Raw genomic sequence first — 18404 nt, 5'->3', positions numbered from 1 at the left:
TGCAGGAGGTACTTAATTTATTGAAAGATTGAATGAGGAAATGAAAGAATGTCGAAGATGTGGTTTGCGCCATCCTTGGTTGTTCAAATTGTTTGGGTTTTCCGGAAGAGGGGACCGATTAGAAACTAATTGCTATCCCTTTTCCTTCTGGAAAATTCTGATTTGAAATCAGAAATCCTCAGACACCTTTGGGAGTGTGGCAGACAGCCATGGGCCTGGATAGAAGTTAGGTAGGAAGCATTGCTTTAGGGCGAGGCAACAGCCGAAGTTGGTCCTCCCTGGGGACTGCACGGCCCCACAGGTCCGGGTGTTAGCTGAGCTCACCCTAATGCCCAGGATCACAGCCTCTCATGGGAATCCCACTCCTCCACCACGTCCCATATAGCTCTCAACACAGGCCGGTTTTCTTCTTGGGCACATATTGCTCAGATCACTAGGTCTCAGAGCAGGGAGGAACCTTACTGGGCCCATCCTCTGTGTGGTGACCATGAGAATGAGCCCTGCAGACCACAGGGTGTCATTGACTAAGGGCCCCAGCTGCTGTGCTCTGAAATCCATGCTGAGTTTGTGTTGGGGCCACGCTTCCCATGGGTGGTCCCAGCCCAAGACTAAGTAGGACAGTAGGCAAGACAATTCTTGGTGGTGTCAGACTCCTCTGATGGCCACTTTGGCTGGAGGACTCTCAAAGGCCTTGCTGAACCTTCTAGATCAGAGGTCCCCAACACCTGGGCCATGGACTGGTACCGGGTTCATGGCCCGTTAGGAATCAGGCCGCACAGCAGGACGTGAGCAGCGGCTGAGCCAGCAAGGCTTCTTCTGTATTTGCAGCCACTCTCCAGCACTAGCATCACCGCCTCAGCTCCACCTCAGATCATCAGGCATTAGATTGTCATAGGAGCACCGGTCCCTGGTGCCAAAAAGGTTGGGGACCTCTGATTTAGACCACATAAGCCGTCTAGGATGCTTCCACCCAGCCTTTCTTTCCTTTCTCCTCCACAAGGGGTCAGACTTGCATCACAGTCTGGTGACTCTCCACCTTTTTCTTGCTCCTTCCCCATTTTCTCTCAAAGGTGTCTTGGTATGGCTCTCAGAGGACATGTTGCCTCTCTGAGGGACTGCACCTAAGCCACCTCCAACATCCTTCTCATTTGGGCATCTCACTTCTTTTACAACTTAAAGATGCATCTGCAGTTCTCACCTAACTCTTTCCTGCTGGGATCTAAGCCCAGATACCCTGATGAAGAAAAGAACTGGACATCAGCCAAGGCAGGGCACAGACCAGGAGAAGCTGGGCACCTACCTCATCCCCCAGACAGGCCTCAACCAGCAGGCCCCAGAAGTCTGTAAAGTTGACCTTGTAGCCTTCCTTGCTGCGCTGCCGGAGCTCCTCCCGGTATCTGGAGAGCTGGTCTGGGGATAGGGCGGGCATCTTGTCCTTTACCACGTGCCTCCGGGCCTCGAAGATGGCAGACTCCAGGTTTTTGGAGGACCAGTCAGGGTCACGGTACAAAGTAGCCATGGTCCTGGAGAGAGAGAGACAGGTGTAGGTATGGCTGATAGAGCTGAGCCAGCCCAGGTTCAATCAACTCTGGACCATGGCAAGAAGGAAGGTGGGCAGCTACTAGGAAACCCCAACCTGCCAGAGGAGAAGCCTGGAGGAAAGGGGGGGACATTATTACTCATAGTCTCAATTGCTATGATTTCTTGATTGCCTGCTGTGTACCAGGTATAGCATGCTGCTCAAGATTGAGGATTCTGGACTCAGATCTTCCTGGGTTCAAAACCAGACTCGGCTACTCACTAGCTATGTGATTTGGGGCAAGTTACTTAACCATTCTTTGCCTCAGTTTCCCTATTTGTAAAAACGGGAGAGTTATAATAGTCATACCTTCCTCACAGGGTTATTGTGAGGATTACGTGACTTAATGTAATATAAAGTGGTTAGATTAGTACTTGGCTCAAAGTAAGTGCTAGGCCACGGAGTCATGGAGCCAACATTTGAACTCAGGGTTGGCAGATTCTGGGAGAGGGCAGCTATGTCTCCCCAGTGGGATGGGGTCAGTGGCACCAGGAGTTTGTTCATACCTAGCCATCCTGCTCCTGGGTCCCTGCACAGCCCCAGGGAAATAGTAACTTCAGTAATGACCAACGTGTATAATATATATAGTGTCCCTTGTGTACCCAGTACAGGGAGAGCCTCTCCAATAACCACACGAGGTCAGTGCTATTATTATCCTCACTTTACAGATACAGAACCTGAGACTCAGAGAAGCTGAGTTGTATGCCCAAGGTCACAGAGCTGTAATTGGTAGAGCTACCCAGGCTTCATAAGCTAATCTAACTTGCGATGGGGGAGAGCTTCACTAGAGATGTGAGGCCAGACCATTTGCTGCTTGCTCTGGGCTCCACCAGACAATATCCCCCAGCTTCTTACCAGGTGGCCCCTGACAGGCCAGTGATGTAGCTGGCACAATTCAGGAGGTTAAGCTTCTGCAGCCCCAGCAGGTGCCCATACATGGCAGTCATGGATCTTGTTCCACCCCCAGTAGACATGATGGCTATGAGTGGTACCTGGGGGCACAGAGAGACAGACTGTTGGGGCAGTGCTGAGTAGGAGAAGACTTGGAGTGCCAGACAGGAGCTATGAGGGAACAGTGGAGAAGGGATAGCTGGCCACGCAGCAGAGAGTGAGGCACTGAGTGTCCTAAAAATCACCTTTCACAGAATAGAGGTCCACCTGGTAGGTCTAGAATTAGACCTTAGCTCCAGCCTCAATAGTTGGCATCAATAAAGGGCTCTGAAGCCTTACAGAGGCTTTGTAAATTAGAAAGTCATGGCTGAAAGAGTTAGCACTGCGAATCTAGCCCTCAGTTAAGACATGATGAGACGGGGGTCTAGGGAGCTGGTTGGCTTGCTCAAAAACCTAGCGAGTGTGTGATTCTTTAATGGCTGCAAATTGATATCTTCTGTAGAGGGATTTGATGTGAAGGCACCAGGCCTGGTGCTTCGTATGTGCCCAATATGTACCATATATATATGTAAGAGCAGGAAGAAGTGAATTTTGATGCAGAAAGGGGCAGGGTTGTCACCTCTGGGTTGACATAGGTTTAAGATGCCCTTGGTGTGTTTCACTAAAGATGAGAGGAGAGGGCTCTTCATCAAGACTCACTGTTTTCATCTGAGTGGGGACTGTAAGATCCTTCTGTAGGCCAAAGCCCAGTACAGCCCTCCATGAGGTCTTTGTCCACACCTATAGTTGGCCTCAGAAGGTGGTACTGGGAGGGCTGACCTGCTGCCTAGGGGAGTGTGGGCCTCAGTCCATACCAGGGAGGTGACAGAGGGCTCCAACAAAGGGACCACTATCTACTCTGTGGGAAGAAGTTGACCTTGCAAGTGGAAGCTGCTTCTTTCCAGCCTCTACCTGCTATTCTTTCTGGGGAATATGTGTATGTGTGCATACTTGAGGGAAGGGAGAATTGAAGAATGAGGGTCCTAGGGCCTTTCGGGTGGACGTGTGGGGTGTGGGAGGTGGTGGAACCTCACATATTTCCTGGGTGGGTAGAGGAGGCCATTCCGTCACCTCAGGATCTGTTAGTGCTTCTTCCATTCTTTCTCTACTCTGCTCTCTCTGTTCCTGTGAACACATAACTGAATCGCATCCAACACAGCCCTTACCTGGAACCTTAGTACTCAGAGCAACCACGAAAGGCAGCACTGAGGCTGCCCTGGGCAGGGAAGGGCTGGGGGGCAGCTGGCAGGATGCAGTGTCAGAAAGACAAGCTTCGTTTAGAGCAGGCCCTGAGCCCAGGTTACTGCTGCTCACCCACCTCATCCATCTGCAGGTCCTCCTCCAGCTGCAACACTTGCTTCAGTGCTTCAGCCACCACCACCTTTCGCTTCTGCAGAAACTCCAGTTCCTCCGGGCACAGGCTGTAGCCCAGTCGCACATCCAGTGTCTTGGGGCTATGGGCACAGAGAACCTTGGCTGAGCGGGCCTGTAGATTTCACCTCCATGGATAAGATGTGGCTGGAGGGTCTCTACTTTCTCATCTGTAAAATGGGGCTCATTGTGCTTAACTCTCAGCACTGCCTCAAGAACTTAATGAGATAGAAGTAAGGCCCCAAGGCCTTAGCTGGTACATTGTAAGCCGATACTCAACAAAATTAGGGATTCACTGAGCCCTCTGTCTCCTCAGCAAGGTCCAGAAAATCCAGAAAGGCTTCCTCCAGGCATCTTCTATAGACTGAGGCTAGACCCGGGTGACAAGGGGCCTTGAGATCCTTTTGGCCAATTTCTCTGGACAAAACTCTACAGTAAGGGCTCTTTATCTCTGGAAAAACACAACCCCATTCTTGTGGAGCTCACATTCTTCCTTAGGCTCTTCCTGCTCTCGAAAGAATAATCATTCCATGCGTTTGTACAGTTGACAAAAGCCCTTCATATCCCTGATCTCATCATGTCACCCCTCAGGTCTGCAAGGCAGGTGGGGCAGGAGCTGCTGCAGTATAACCTTCTTTAATCGCATCCACACCTTGAACAAGTCCAGGCTGCTGGCCTGGCATCCAAGATCCTACATGATTTGTCCAACCTCACCTCCTGGTACTTCCTAAAAGGGCCCATCGGTTCTCAAAGCCCAGGAGCACTTCATCTGCACAGGTCCTCGCCTTCACTAGGAGCTTCCTCCCTCTGCCCACCCACATCCCTTGCATCCTCCAACGCCCAGCTCCTCAGTGACTCCAGGCAAATGGACCTTGACAATGTCTGACCTGAGTCTTAGTGAATCACTAACAGGGTCACATCTCCTTAATTACAGGGTCTGGGAACAATTCCATAACATTTCCTCCATGTCTAGCACAGGCTTGTAGACACAGTGGTGAGAGAATAACTCCTTGACCTCAACAAGGAACGGATAATAGAACAACAATAATAACAATAGTTGATAACTGCTGAGCATGCCACTTGCCAAAGAGATCAGTGAGTTCTTCACATGTGTTATCTATCTCACTGGATCCTCGAAGCAACGAATGATGGTCAATATTTGTGGTCTTGCTCCAGTTTACAGGTGAGAAAAGCCTGAGACTTAGAGAGGAGGTTAAATAACTTGTCCAAGGGTAGAGAGCAAATCAAATTGTATATGGGAATTATGGTCACTTGATTTTTGACAAGGGCACCAAGACACTTCAATGAAGAAAGAATAATCTTTTCAACAAATAATGCTGGGACAACTGGATATCCATTTGCAAAAGAATGAAGTTGGACCCCTATTTTATACTGAATATAAAAATTAACTCAAAATCAATCATAGACCTAAATGTGAGAGCTAAATCCATAAAACTTTTAGAAGAAAACATGGGAATAAATGTTCATGACTTTGGATTAGGCAATGGTTTCTTAAATATGACACCAAAAGCATAAGTGACATGAGAAAAAAATAAATTAGAATTCACTGAAACTTAAGATGTCTGTGCTTCAAAGGGCACCATCAAGACTGTGACAACCCCTAGAATGAAAGAAATATTTGCCAATCATATATTTGACAAGGGTGTTTTATTCAGAATATACAAAAAACTCTCACAACTTAAAATAGAAATAACCCACTTTAAAAATGGGCAAAGGATTTAAATAGACATTTCTCCAAAGAAGATATACAAATGGCCAATAGGCCCATGAAAAGATGCTCAACATCATTAACCATTAGGGAAATGCAAATCAAAACCATTCTGAGATACTACTTCAGACTACATAGGATGAATAAATCAGAGGGACAGACAGAAAGGGTACTTTACCAGGGTGTAGACTTCATGTGTAATTCACAGTTCTCTCCCTGGGATGCAAAAGATGAAAAGCTTGTTAGAGATGACAATTCAGAGCCAAGTGATCCCAACCGAAGAAGTACGGACTCACCACACTGTCTACCTCCTGACTTGACCCAGCATACATGTGTCTACACACACATATGCTCTCACATACACAGGCATGCATACACACATGCTCACACACAAGTGCTCCAACACCACTCCCTCTTCTGGACTCGACCCTCCCCAACATCCTTACCTTGGCCTTCACACCCTCTGGCTCCACACTGCAGCTCAGCATCCCCTACCCACAAGACTCCTCTATCCTGCCTGAGAGACCCCAGGAGTCACATTCCCCCAAAGGTCCCCCCAGGCTCTCCCCATCTCCCTGCCACAGGAGGTCCAGGCTAAGCTGCTTGGGGGCCCTGTCCCAGACCTAGGCCCTCACCGCAGGCAGGGTCACCGTCTGGCTGTCCGAGAGGCAATGGAGGGGCTGGCAGACAGGGCTGATCTTCTTGTGCACACCACAGCAGCAAAGCTGGAAGGATAAGTGGTTCTGTGAGGGGGGGTGAGGGGCTCCTCTGGCAGCCCACCTGCCTCAGTTCCCTACATCACCCCCTGATGCCTCCTTGTACCCCACAGCTCCATTGGCTCCTGGGCAGGTCCACATGCATCTGGGACTGGAAGTACTTGGGGTAGTGAAAGCAGGCAGGTTTTGGGCAGCCGGGCTCCAGGTGTTGCGAGATGCGTTGCGTGTGCTCGAAGGACTCTGTCACTGTCACCAGGAAGTCCCTCTCTGGAAGAGGAGACAAGAAGGTTGAGACTGCCAGAAAGACTCTCACTCTCCCCAGCCCATCCTGGCCCAGCAAAAAGCGTAGCTGGTGGTACCCAAGACAGGGGTTTAGAATCACCTGGGGCACTGTCCCAGATCTCATTTTGTAGGGAAGGGCTGGCCAAGGAATCTGCATTTTAACAAGGCTTGTGTGTGATACCGACAAATGAGGTCCCCAGAAAGGCCCCTGAGATGTCGAGTCCTCTGGACTAGTCCTCCTAGGTTCTGCTTCTCCGGGAAGTGCTCCAAAGTCATCTCCTACTGCACTGAAAGCAGCCCTCACCATACTGCCAGTTTGGGGGTAGTGGCCTCTTCCTCCTTCCTTCCCTCATGTCTGTGGGGTCATGCTGCTCCCCTTCCCTGGGACAGGGCTGGAAGTCCTTAGTGGGTGGGGTGGGGTGGAGCGATGAGCAGGAGAGTCTCACGTTTGTAGATCTCTTAGGACTCTATGAATTATAATCTGGCTAGAGGAAGGGGTGTAGCTAGAGGGGACCTGGACACTGTCAGTGCCTGTCTACCCCAGTACTGACCACTGCACCAGATCTAGGGAACCCCTGGTGTGGCAGGGGTGCAGCATGGACCAGTATGGGCAACACTGTGCCATTGACTGCTGACCCAGGGTGCTCGTCAGGCCTGGGAAGCTCCAAGGGTCATGTGGGTGCCTGGAAGAGCACACCCCTTATGGAGGGGCTGTGGAGTGGGAGACAGGGTTTCATGATCCCTGAGGGTGAGGTGATCCTGAGGCATCTCAGCCAAACTCTTGGTTACCTGACTGAGCCCAGGGCAGCCCTAGAGCAGCCAACTCTGGTGCTGGCAGTTTGACAGCAGTACTGCCCCCCTCCCCTCAGCAGCAGGCAGAAGTGGTCAAAGGACTCACTTTTCCCCCTCTTCCTCTGCCTTCTGGATTCTGCATGAACCTCTAGGGAGGAGACTTGTCGAGCCTGCAACAAAGAAAGGAAGGTCATTCTGAGTACAAGCCATTCCCCTCTCTGCCAGGCCTAAGAGAGGAGATGAAGAACTAGAGGCTAAATTCAGCACTGTTCTGCCTGGGGATGCCTGAGTGTGCCAATCACATTTTCAGAACCCAATTAAGGCCTGTCATTTCATTTGGAGATCAGATATTTGAAAATGAAGCTCTCCTGAAAAATCTAGGATGTACAGTCACCACTTACTAGGGGTCATGATCTCAGCTGCAGGTTGGGGGTGGAACCTGAGGGAACCTACCTCTCTGGGCTTTGAAAGCAAACAACTTCCATGGAAAAGCCTTCTAAAGAAGCAGAGACAGGTCAAATTCCTTCACCACAAACTGTCAAAGACAGATTTTGGGGGGAAAGATCTTGAATCCTGGAGTTTTAGATGCATCTAACTGAAATGGCTATACCAACACCTGAATTATTGAACTTGTGCTTACGGAGAGATTGGGGTTGGGAGAAAATAAGACCCAGATTGATTCTGGGAGAAGGCTGCCTCCCAGTGGGTGGTTTTATTGGAGAGGTTCCCAAAAGGAGGGATCATCGTGGGTTATAGGATGCTGGGCCAGAATAACTGATGTCTCAGCTACCTCCTCCCCAAGGTCAGGAGCCTAGCTGCTGCCACAGCCCTGCCTACATCCCCTTTGGCTAGCTTCAGTTGGTTTGATTCCTAGTTGCCTCCAGGACAGGGCCTGGTGTGCTCTCCCGCAGTCTGTTCCCCTGACGGCAGCTGCCACATGTGGAGCTACAGGAACATGGAAGGACAATTACCACCAGCACGCCATTGGTGATGAGGGTCTCAGGTGGAGAGGGACTGAAAAACAAAATGAGAGCTCCTGGTCAGTTATATCATTCTTGAGTGATTTTTCACACAGGAGATAGAAAGCCTAAACAGGGCTAATAGTGAGATAGCAGGGCCTTTTTTGGTCTTCATGAAAAATATTGGCTTAAGAAACCTCATATTTGTAAGACTGTCAAAGAGAAAACTGGCATACATTTTAAATAGAATGTCCAGGGGAAAAAGTAGTTTCACATGTCAGAAGGAGTAGAAAAAGAGTTCCCTTTTTTACCCTTAAAGGATAACTGTCCTTTATGTCCAACTAAATGAAAATGCATAGAGTTATGGGGTTGCGAGAAAAACCCGGACCACCACCTAGAGCAGATAGGAATAGTGCTGGTAGCAAAAGTGACCCATTCTCTGTCCTGTGCTTTATTTAATTTATATATTTAATGAACAGTTCTGACCCAGGCCGGGAGCGCCTTGTGTACAGGAAGTGTCTTTGTGTTATAAAGCCCAGCATATAAGCCACCAATTTGCACTTAGCAGTCCACATCAGCCCAAGATGACTGTGTCTCCAGATCAACTCTTATTACCAATTTTGACGTATTTCATTTTGCAAGCCACTTTCTAATTCGGCCAAGGATCCCCCCGCCCTCCCCCGCAAAAAATTCTTGTCGAATCAAGACCTAGAGGAGAGAGCCCAGATTTCCTTCAGCGTGGAACAAAGGTGATTTCAAATTGTCAATCAGCTGTCGGTGGGAAATGAGGCACCCCCAATACAGCAGTTCCTCGCTTAATGTCGTTGATGGGATCTTGAAACTGCGGCAAAACTATGTGTAATGAAACAAACTTTGGCACAGGCAAATTGATACAAACAAGAGTTATATTTCGATGGCATCTCATCAACGTATGATGAAATGACGTTGAACAAAACGACATTATTCTGAGGTCCTGCTGTAGTTCCAAGAGAGCCTAGGCAGAGGATTCTCTGAGTGGAATGTGTCAAGCCCTCTTGTAGCTCATTCCTCTCATCCTCCACGACCCTGGCTGATCACAAGTTCAAGGGGCTTAGCTCTGCCAGGGTTACAAAGACGGGGGCAGTCAGCTGCCCCAACACAAGGTATACTGCCATCCTGGGGCAGGCTTGTCCTTTAGGGCAGGGACTCTGCTGCCCCCCTCACTACCTCTTCCCTTCCTTCCTTCTCTCTTTGCCCCCTTGTCCTTCCCATCCTACAGCTCTGTGACTCAATTCTACTCGAGTCTCTGACATAGTCAGAACTTCAGGACCCTGGGTCATTTTTCTAATTGAACATGACAGGAAATAACCCCACATGTTGGGTTGGAGCCTCCCCGACTTGGTTCCAGAGTGGGCTTCAGACAGAGAGAGGGCAACCTCTGCTCTAGGACAGGGTTTGGGGGAGTTTGTTTCAATAGTTTCAGGTCAAGGAGGAGACTCATTGGTCCTGACCTTTTTCTCAGCCTGGCTTCAACAAGCTTCTGTCACTAAGGTGGCAGGAATTCTTCCCAGAGGCCACTCTCAGAGATGCAGAGGGAATTGAATATTCTAATACTCTGATTTTGGCTAGAGTAGTAGATCTTTAAAGCAATGCTGATGTTGGTAGGACAGGATGACTATGGGTGGGGCCCAGGCACCTTCAGTATTTAGAAGTTCCCAGTGATTCTGATGCACAGTGAGGAGTCTGAGGTGAGTTGAGAGAGAGAGAGAGAGAGAGAGAGAGAGAGAGAGAGAGAGAGAGAAGAAGAAGAAGAAGGAGGGAGGTGAGAGAGAGAGACAGAGAGAGACAGAGAGAGAGAGAGAGAGAGAGAGAAGAAGAAGAAGAAGAAGAAGAAGAAGAAGAAGAAGAAGAAGAAGAAGAAGAAGGAGGAGGAGGAGGAGGAGGAGGAGGAGAGAAGACAGTAAAAAGGCAGACCAGGCTCTGAAATGCTACTTGGGGTTCAGGATCCTGGAGGAGCCCCTGGGAGCTGGGGCTTACTCACCTCTCCTCCAGCAGGAACTCTACTTCCAGCTCCTCCATGCCCTGCAGGGGGAGGAAGGGAGGGCAGCTGTGAGCTGTAAGTGTCCCAGGAGCCTCTGTAGACCTGCCCCATCCTTCCCACAAAGCTGTCCTGCTGACGTGGAGTGGGGGCAGCTGCTCCTGGCTCTTATCGTTCCCTCCGCCTCCATCTGTCCCCAAGTCTTGGACATCAGGAAAATTACTGACCACTCAAGTGAGTTGACCCCCAGCCCTAGAACATTTTCTTTTCATCTTCTACACCCATGACTCTACTTGCCATTGCTCTCCTGCCTTCCCAAGGGGCTCAGTGCCGGGGGCAAGGGAGAGCTGAGATATTGCCCCCAGAAAGTTCAACTCAAAAGGGTAGGGGCCCCTTCCCTCACCTATTCTTTCCCACCTCTTGCTGTATAACTTTAGGCAAGTCAGGACTCACTGGACCTTAATTTCCTTGCTGAAATACAAGCCAGGTGAGGGCAGGGATGCTGTCCCCTGATGTGTCCTCAGTGCCTGGCCCATAGTAGACTTTCGACTATTTGTTGAATGATCGAATCTATAACATCCTGAGGTGAGACCAGGCTCTGAAAGTCCTTTCCAGCTTTGACTTTCTCTGATTTGCAGATTTGCCCTCCTTTACTCTCATCTGTCATCTGTCCTCTGGGGCCATCATAGCAGCAGGATGCTAAGGGAAGGAAAGGAGGAGAGGGGACCAAACTTACTGCATCTTGGTTTTGTACCATGAATAGTGCTAGGTGCCTTAATTACATTTTCCGATTTAGGTCTCACAACAAGCTGGTGTGTGGTAGGCACTATTATTGTCATGTCATTGTATAAATGAAAAAACAGAACTCAGAGGAATTAAATTTCCACAAAGTTACACTGCTAGTAAGTGATAGTGCTGGGATTTGAACCAGCAGTACTATCTTTCCCCGACTTGCTTATTACACAGAGAGGAGCTCGTGGGAAGGCATCATCGGAATGACCAGCTGCTCCTCATGAGGCAGAAGGCTGAGGGGCTGGGCAGCTGCCTACCTCTGGGTTAAGTGGGAACTTCACATGGGTTTTCCTCCGGCAGCAGAGCTTGGCTAGGTCATAGAGAACTGTCAAAAGATGGTCATCTGGTGTCACTGTGTCTTCATCGCAGACGCTAAGCTCTAGCACGTTCTAGGGGAGAAGGCAGGGTGCAAGTCTGGTTACCATGGTTTCATTGACCCATTGACCCATTCCCAGGACAAGGGGTCTGACCCCAGTCCTAGCAAGGTGGTAGGTCTGAGGGACAGGGACCAACACAGAGATCCCTGCTCAGGTGTGAGAGACATTTATAGGGCAATGAATTAAGAAAGGAAAGTGTCTACTTTGTTCTTTCCAACTCTCCGAAGCCTTCCAGCCCCTCTGCTCTGACTCTCCTACTGGAGAATTTTGCAAGGTTGGCAGGGGCCTGTGAAGTGTGAGGGATTTCATTTTACCTTGGGGAAGGGTAGAAAGGCAGAGCAAGCAAGACTCTAGCCAGGATATGGAATGTGTTCAGTACCCGGGCCTCAGGAGCTGAAGATAGCCCCTGTGATGTTAGAAAACCCAGATCGGGGAAGCTAACATCTTAGCACTCCAGGAGAGTGATGTGGCAAAGACTATAGCATTCTGATACTTTATGGGGATGGCATAAGGTGTTAGAACTTTATCCTTTGGTTCATCAGCCCCTAATGAGGTCTCATAGATGGTCCTATGGTGCATGTCAAGAGCTGAACAGCTACCCTGTCAACTGACTGAACTTTGAGGCCAGTGGTCTCGGGTGACATGGATTAACCTCTGAGGCCTCTTGTTCTAAGGATCCTGGAAGATGTGGTTGGGGGCTGAGTTTTCCCCTTTGGTACCTATTTTGTGGACTGAGGTGGTTCTGAATAAGAGCTATTGCCCTTGAAATTACTAGAATTCCAGATATGTCCTAGAACCAGCCCAGAAGCCCCTTAGATCTTTTGACAAAGGAAGCCCAAATTCTGATTTCGAGATGGCAGACTGAGCCCACACGGAAATCCCTGCTCTTGCCAGAGTTATATGTATGATAGAAAAGATCTTTTAAAAACAATAACTATAAAAAGGACTCATTGTGAACCAGAAATGCATAAACATCCTTTAAATAAGAAAGCAGTAAGCTGGATAGAACTGTCAGGCCACAAGTGTCCCAAGAGTGGTTGATGTCTACATAATGAGGTCAAGTTTGTCTTAAGAAGTACTCTACTGAGGCTGTCACAACTCAAGATGCTCAAGGGAGAATTCTCCCACAGGAGATGTGAACTCAACTTGGAGTCTCCTTATATCTTAATAAAACCAACACCACAAAATAACAAATTAACAAACAAAAGAACACACACCCAAAGAATAAGAAATAAAGCAATCTAAAGAGAATTTAAGATAGAGAAAGCCCTCTAAATGGAATTAGACTGGCCTTGACCTCGTGAATAGAATGACTCTTCTATGTATTCTCAGGCTTGGAGTATGTACTGGAAGGTACTGGAAACACACTCTATTTGGGAAGAAGAGGCACCCTGTTCTAGAAACAATTAGGTAGAAGGACAAGAGAGACGGGAAAGAAGGTAGAGGGATTAGTGGACTTGGAGAGGGACAAAGAAGAGACAGACTGAAGGAAGGAGTGGATGAGTGGGAAGATGGGTGGATAGGATCACAAGAAGTAGGTAAAAAGAAAGACAAATGGGCATAAGAAGGACACGTAAGCAAAGAGAAGGACAAGCAGGCAAGGAGGGACCTAGAAATGCAGGCAGAGCAGGTAGGTACAATCTTCCACATCTCACCTTCACTTGCCTCTGGATCTGGAAGTTGAAGCTTTCATTCCATTCTGGGTTTGGGCAGTTGGAGATGGTCCTAGTCCTCAGCTTCTCATGAGAGGCGGTAGGCAGCCAGAGGCTCACATAGCAGTCTGTCTGGCTCACTGTCCAATGAAGACAAGGGAAGAGTGAGGTGCCAACCCAGGTCCAGAGAGGAGAGAGTGTGGAGTCAGAAGGTAACTCCAGGCAAGTCACCTCCAGAGCAAGGCATTGTCTCAGCTTCAGGTCCCCTCTTGACTCATGGGTCTGACTCTCCAGAGACTTTTGTCCCAAACCTCGAGAAGGTCATAGACTGCAGGCTAGGGGTTTCACAGAGGGGGACCTAGGTCTCACTGACTGTTCTCATGACACAGATGGCCTCTTGCTCTTAACATAAGCACCCTGGTTCTCCAAGAAAATACCTACTGATTTGCAACAAGGTATGGTTGCACAGTTTTCCCTTTGCCAGGGAAAGATCTGGCGGACCAGCCCCAAAGGGTCCAGTTTACTACTTGCATTAGTCCAAGGCATCAAGAAAACCAAAGTAGGGCCTAATTCTTTCCTTGAATGAGAAGCAAGGATTAGAAGGGACACAGTCTGTTGTGAGTCATCCCAGAGGACTGCAGAGGGAAAGGGCTTTGGAGGAACAAGTTATGCAGCAGGATATAGGCATCAGGACTACCATCTACATATGACTAAATGTTTCGACTGCACCTGCTGGGCTTTCATACCTACACTGGTCTCCCAGCATGGGGTGCGTGACCCATCTCACACATCTGAAACCACATACTTACTTATTTATTTTTTATTTGAAATGAACAACCCAAGTGTGCTGATGCTGGATGTGCTCTGGAGAAGGGACAAAGGCTGTGATCCCAACAAGTCTTCCCAAATGGAAGAAGGCATCCTAGGTCTCTGGTTGGAGCACCAGAATGCATAGGGTGAAAAATAGCACCCCAGCCTGGCTCCCTCCCTCCATTCTACCAGAGAGGTGGAAGGAAAAGCTGTCAAGACTGCCCTTGTCACCCTCCCGGCAATCTGCTGAGTTAATTCCCAGGGTACACACCAGATACATAGAAAATGAGAAAAGTCAATAGTTTCCAGCATCAGAGAGTCCTCTAGGCGGTAAAGCTGGTGTGCAGATTGGAGTTCTATACTGGTAAGACTGATCCAAACTAGTTCACAACTGCTATTAATAATGAGAGGTGTACCCCCGAACTGACTTATTCCTACATTGTCACTACGCTGAGGACTTGATCAGAGTTGATAAGCATTGATTGCATCACAAGAATTCTTAGCTTCTGATTTTATCCCCAACATCTGGTTAACTTTTGAGGGCTCACCATTCAGTGAATTGGAATTCACAGGCCTCCTCCCATTGAATAAACTGTTCTTTAAATATCATAATCATCATTTGATCCAGACACAAAGAATGACCAAAACCCAAAAGAATCAAAAGAAAATAATGACCTCATCATCCCCACCATCCCTTCCATGCCCAACCAGCTCCTCCTCATCAACTCAAGTGTCCTAGCCAGATACCAAGTATCATCCTTGACCCTCACTCACATCGAGTGGATTTAACTTCTTTGACCCCTCTAGCCCATCCATGTCTCCTTATTTGCACTGCTGCTACCTTGGTACAGGTTACCTTCCTATCTGCTGCCCCTTCCCCACTGGGCATCCTGTCTTCTGTTTTGCCCTACTCTAATCTTTTCTCTCAAGATAAGCCAGAGGGATCTTTATAGTTGTAACCATGTCACTCCCCAGTTTAAGATCCTCTAATGGCTCTCGTTTACCTGCAGGAAGAAGTCCCAACCACTCAACATGGCTGCTTTGCCAGCTTCCCCAGTCTTGCCCTTATTTTTCCACCCTCCCTATACCCCAGCCCCCAAACACACACACGTACTTGCATACGCATACATGTGTATGCATACACACACATGCAAACATGTGCTCACACTCGCATTCAAGACTCTGGCCAAGCTAATACCTGTAGGTCTCTGAAGGTGCCATGCTGTCTTGCCACTCCTACCTAGAACACCCTTCTCTTCCACTTTCACCCCGCCCTTCCCTTGGCTTGCCCCTTCAGATTTCAGAAGCAACCTCCTCTGGAAGCCTTCTTCAAGCCCCCAAGTCTGGACCAGGTGCCCCTTTTTGCCCACAACCCTCTGCCCTTCCCCTGGTTAGAGCACTGGCTACACTGCACTGCAATGACATGTCGGTGCATCTGTCTTCTTTGCACCCTGAGAACTGGCAGGCCCGGGAGACCGTGTGTCGGCACTCACTAGATATTTGTACAAACGACATGTCGGTGCATCTGTCTTCTTTGCACCCTGAGCACTGGCAGGCCCGGTAGACCGTGTGTCGGCACTCACTAGATATTTGTTGTACAAATGAATGAATGGAAAAGTTCAACTTCCTGCTGCTGGGATACATCAGTACCTCCAGAAATTCTGGGCTGAGTCCTTGCAGCTACAGATAAGTAAGTTGGCATGTCCAATTGTGGTGCCCATAGCGAGACTCCCTGGGGACCAGTTCATTCCTTCTGGATGCTTCCCATGGCTTTTCCTGGCCACCGGCCCCTCTTCTTGGGCCTGTAACATTGTCCCTGTGTCCACCTCCTGCACACTAGGAACCTCCACCAACTCCACACTTAACTGTTTAACACAGTATAAGAAGCCCTGTAAAGTACCCTTTCCCTCTAAAATCCTTTTCCTATCATCAGTCCATTCCTAGAATTCTCTCATTAAACCCGTTAAATAAAATCTCAGTATTTTTAGCCTAAAGCTTAAACCTCTGGTTAAGATAAAAATACTCCCGGAAGGGACAGGGTTAATCAGACAACCACACTTAAAGTGTTGATATGTTTTTGAGTCATTTTGCAGAGACCTATTTCCTCCTCCTCCCCAATAAGTTGGAAAGAAAGAGAGTGCAGCCCAAAGAAGAGGTAATCCTGGGAGGGAGGAACAAAGGAGGAAATCTGGCTGAGCCCAGATGGCGTCCTCAGCTGACTGTAAGGGTAGTGCTAGAAGGTTAAGCAACTGTGACACAATCCTGAGAATTTCAGGGACCGTAGGGGATTTCCTAGGCATAGATACGTTCTAATCCTTATTCTTCGTGGAGTGACAGAGGGCTTGGTCATCTGAATGACATATCTCCTTTCCTAGAATGTAGGTAGCGAAGATGACTCAATAATCTCTACGGATGTTGAGAACACTGCCTCTCTAATACCGCTGGAGATACCTGTCTCATACCCCTTGGGGTGCTGGTTTGCATTTATTTTCCTAAGAGGAATGAAAATGGTTGACAGCTGGGAGGTTTCTGGAGGACTCCCTCCCCAGTCCTGACCCAGGTCTGAAGGGCACGTTCCCTGAGGGGGGTCATCCCTGACTCTCATCCCTTTCAGGTTCCTTGAACTCTTGGAAACTCAGACACATATTAGAAGCTGAATCAGAGAGCAGTGTGTTTATGATCCAAGCTAGGAGAGAACACTCTGGGGTGGCGAGGGTAACCCAGGACCTGGAAGGCATCAGGATAGTCTCAAACTTCACCAGGCAAGGCTGCAACAGAGCCTACCCTGTGACAACTGTGGAGTCTAGATACAATATGATGGGTCTGGCACCCCAGACACCATGCATGCCCCCCAACTCTATTCCTCAGGGGAAATGAAAAAACATAAACAACAAGGGGTACTCAAAGGGGACCAAGTACACCCAAAAGGCAGCCTCTGTGCAGAGGGGCATGTGGGGAAGGGGAAGGGGAGGTGGTAGACCTGACCGCAGTCCATTTCTCTGGCTGTCTGCTCCCCAACCCCCTACCTTTAGTGATGAGTGTGGCAGGGGGAAGACAAGGGAATGTCTGAGCACCGATATAGGCATGCCGTGAGATATGCAGCCAGGACGACCTGCAGGGCTGGGACAGACACACCTCGAGAGGAGTTGAGGCAGGTGGGTGTAGCAGTGGGCATGTGAAAGCTGTGGCTATCCCTCAGGGGAGTTGGGTGACATGTCTGAGTGACTCACCGTGCCATGGGCAAGAAGAGTGAAAGAGGCAGCCGGGCCCATGTGACACTTCCGGACTCCTCAGATCACTCACTGGTGGGCTGGAAGGCCCTGAGAAGCCCAAGGAGAAATCTCTGGCCCTCTGCAGGCCTCTTGGCAGAGCCAGGCCCAAGCTGGATGCTGGCTGAAACAGCTTTTGCTGACACAGGTTCTGGATACTCACCCTCCAGGGGACTTGGTCTGAATCCTGCCTACTCCCTTTGCTTTCTCTGGGGCTCCCAGGCCCTCCCTCCTCCACCTTCTACACTCATCCCTGTCATACTCATTCCTGTCACACTCATTCTAGGGACAGCTTCCCAGAGAATTTCTCAGCCTCTCCCCACCTATGCTTCAGCATAGTCTGCATAGGAGCCTTGCGGAAGTCATGCAATCCCTTCCTGAAGAACTCAGGTGCCTAATCACTTAGATTCTGATCTCTGCTCTGCCTGGTTTCCCTGCTTTCCACCATTGGCCCCAGCTTCCTCTCCTGGCTTGTCCCCCTACTCCCCAGCTCTCCAGATCTAGGATCAAACACTGCTTTCATTAACTCTCAAGTGAAAAATGGGCCTCACAGCACTACCCTCAACTTGTCAGGAGGATCAAATGGTATTTGGCCATCTGGCCCTACCCTGGCCTCAGCGGGTGGTCTGGGAATGTGTTCCTCTTCCTCCTTCAGGACACTCCCTCCCAGATTGGGCTCCTGGGCCTCTGGATACTCACATTCTAGCTCTCTCAGACCTCGGGCCCCAGCACAGCCTTCCTTAGCTACTCCCAGTTTTCAGTATCCTCCTCTGGGTCTAAATGCTGTAGTCACAAGATTAGAATGCCATCTTCTATGCCCCAAATAGTTATGGAATAGTCATGGCTCTGTGCATACTCTACCCCTCTGAGTTGAATCCCAGGGCAGTGAGAATATAACGGAGCTTTGGAGAACCCTGGTGGCCCTTGGACCATTCCTGAGTGTGGACTTGACACTAAGCTTTCTCCTCCTTGAGGTCCAAGCTTCTTCTCTGGCTGGGGGGAAGATGAGAGCAGCATAGAGAGGGGCTTTTGGTTCTCCTGATCTCTTGAAATGCCATTACAAAGACAAGTTTGGGGAGAGCATCCTGCCCACCCAGATGCCATCATTTCTTCCTGAAGCCAGAGACTT

At 49.1% G+C, this 18404-nt stretch overlaps 1 protein-coding gene across 2 annotated transcripts in view; it reads right to left on the bottom strand.

Annotated features, from left to right (window-relative positions):
- PLA2G4E (phospholipase A2 group IVE) overlaps positions 1-18404 on the bottom strand; it is a 34175-nt gene that overhangs the window by 9524 nt on the left and 6247 nt on the right. The window contains exons 3-13 of one of the 2 annotated variants that reach the window (XM_025038948.1): positions 13200-13336; positions 11425-11556; positions 10379-10419; positions 8371-8413; positions 7506-7569; positions 6432-6592; positions 6245-6352; positions 5788-5825; positions 3828-3963; positions 2435-2571; positions 1301-1523 (exon numbers count right to left, since the gene is read on the bottom strand). In XM_025038948.1, the coding sequence (XP_024894716.1) occupies positions 1301-1523; positions 2435-2571; positions 3828-3963; positions 5788-5825; positions 6245-6352; positions 6432-6592; positions 7506-7569; positions 8371-8413; positions 10379-10419; positions 11425-11556; positions 13200-13336 (1220 nt within the window). The remainder of the gene's footprint in view (positions 1-1300; positions 1524-2434; positions 2572-3827; positions 3964-5787; positions 5826-6244; positions 6353-6431; positions 6593-7505; positions 7570-8370; positions 8414-10378; positions 10420-11424; positions 11557-13199; positions 13337-18404) is intronic. The other variant, XM_015595847.2, reaches the window with a different exon arrangement.

This window comes from Pteropus alecto, unplaced genomic scaffold (assembly GCF_000325575.1).
Source record: "Pteropus alecto unplaced genomic scaffold, ASM32557v1 scaffold86, whole genome shotgun sequence".
In the NCBI taxonomy this organism is placed as follows: domain Eukaryota; kingdom Metazoa; phylum Chordata; class Mammalia; order Chiroptera; family Pteropodidae; genus Pteropus; species Pteropus alecto.
Note: the sequence above shows the minus strand (reverse complement) of the source record. Positions and strands in the feature narration are given on the sequence as shown.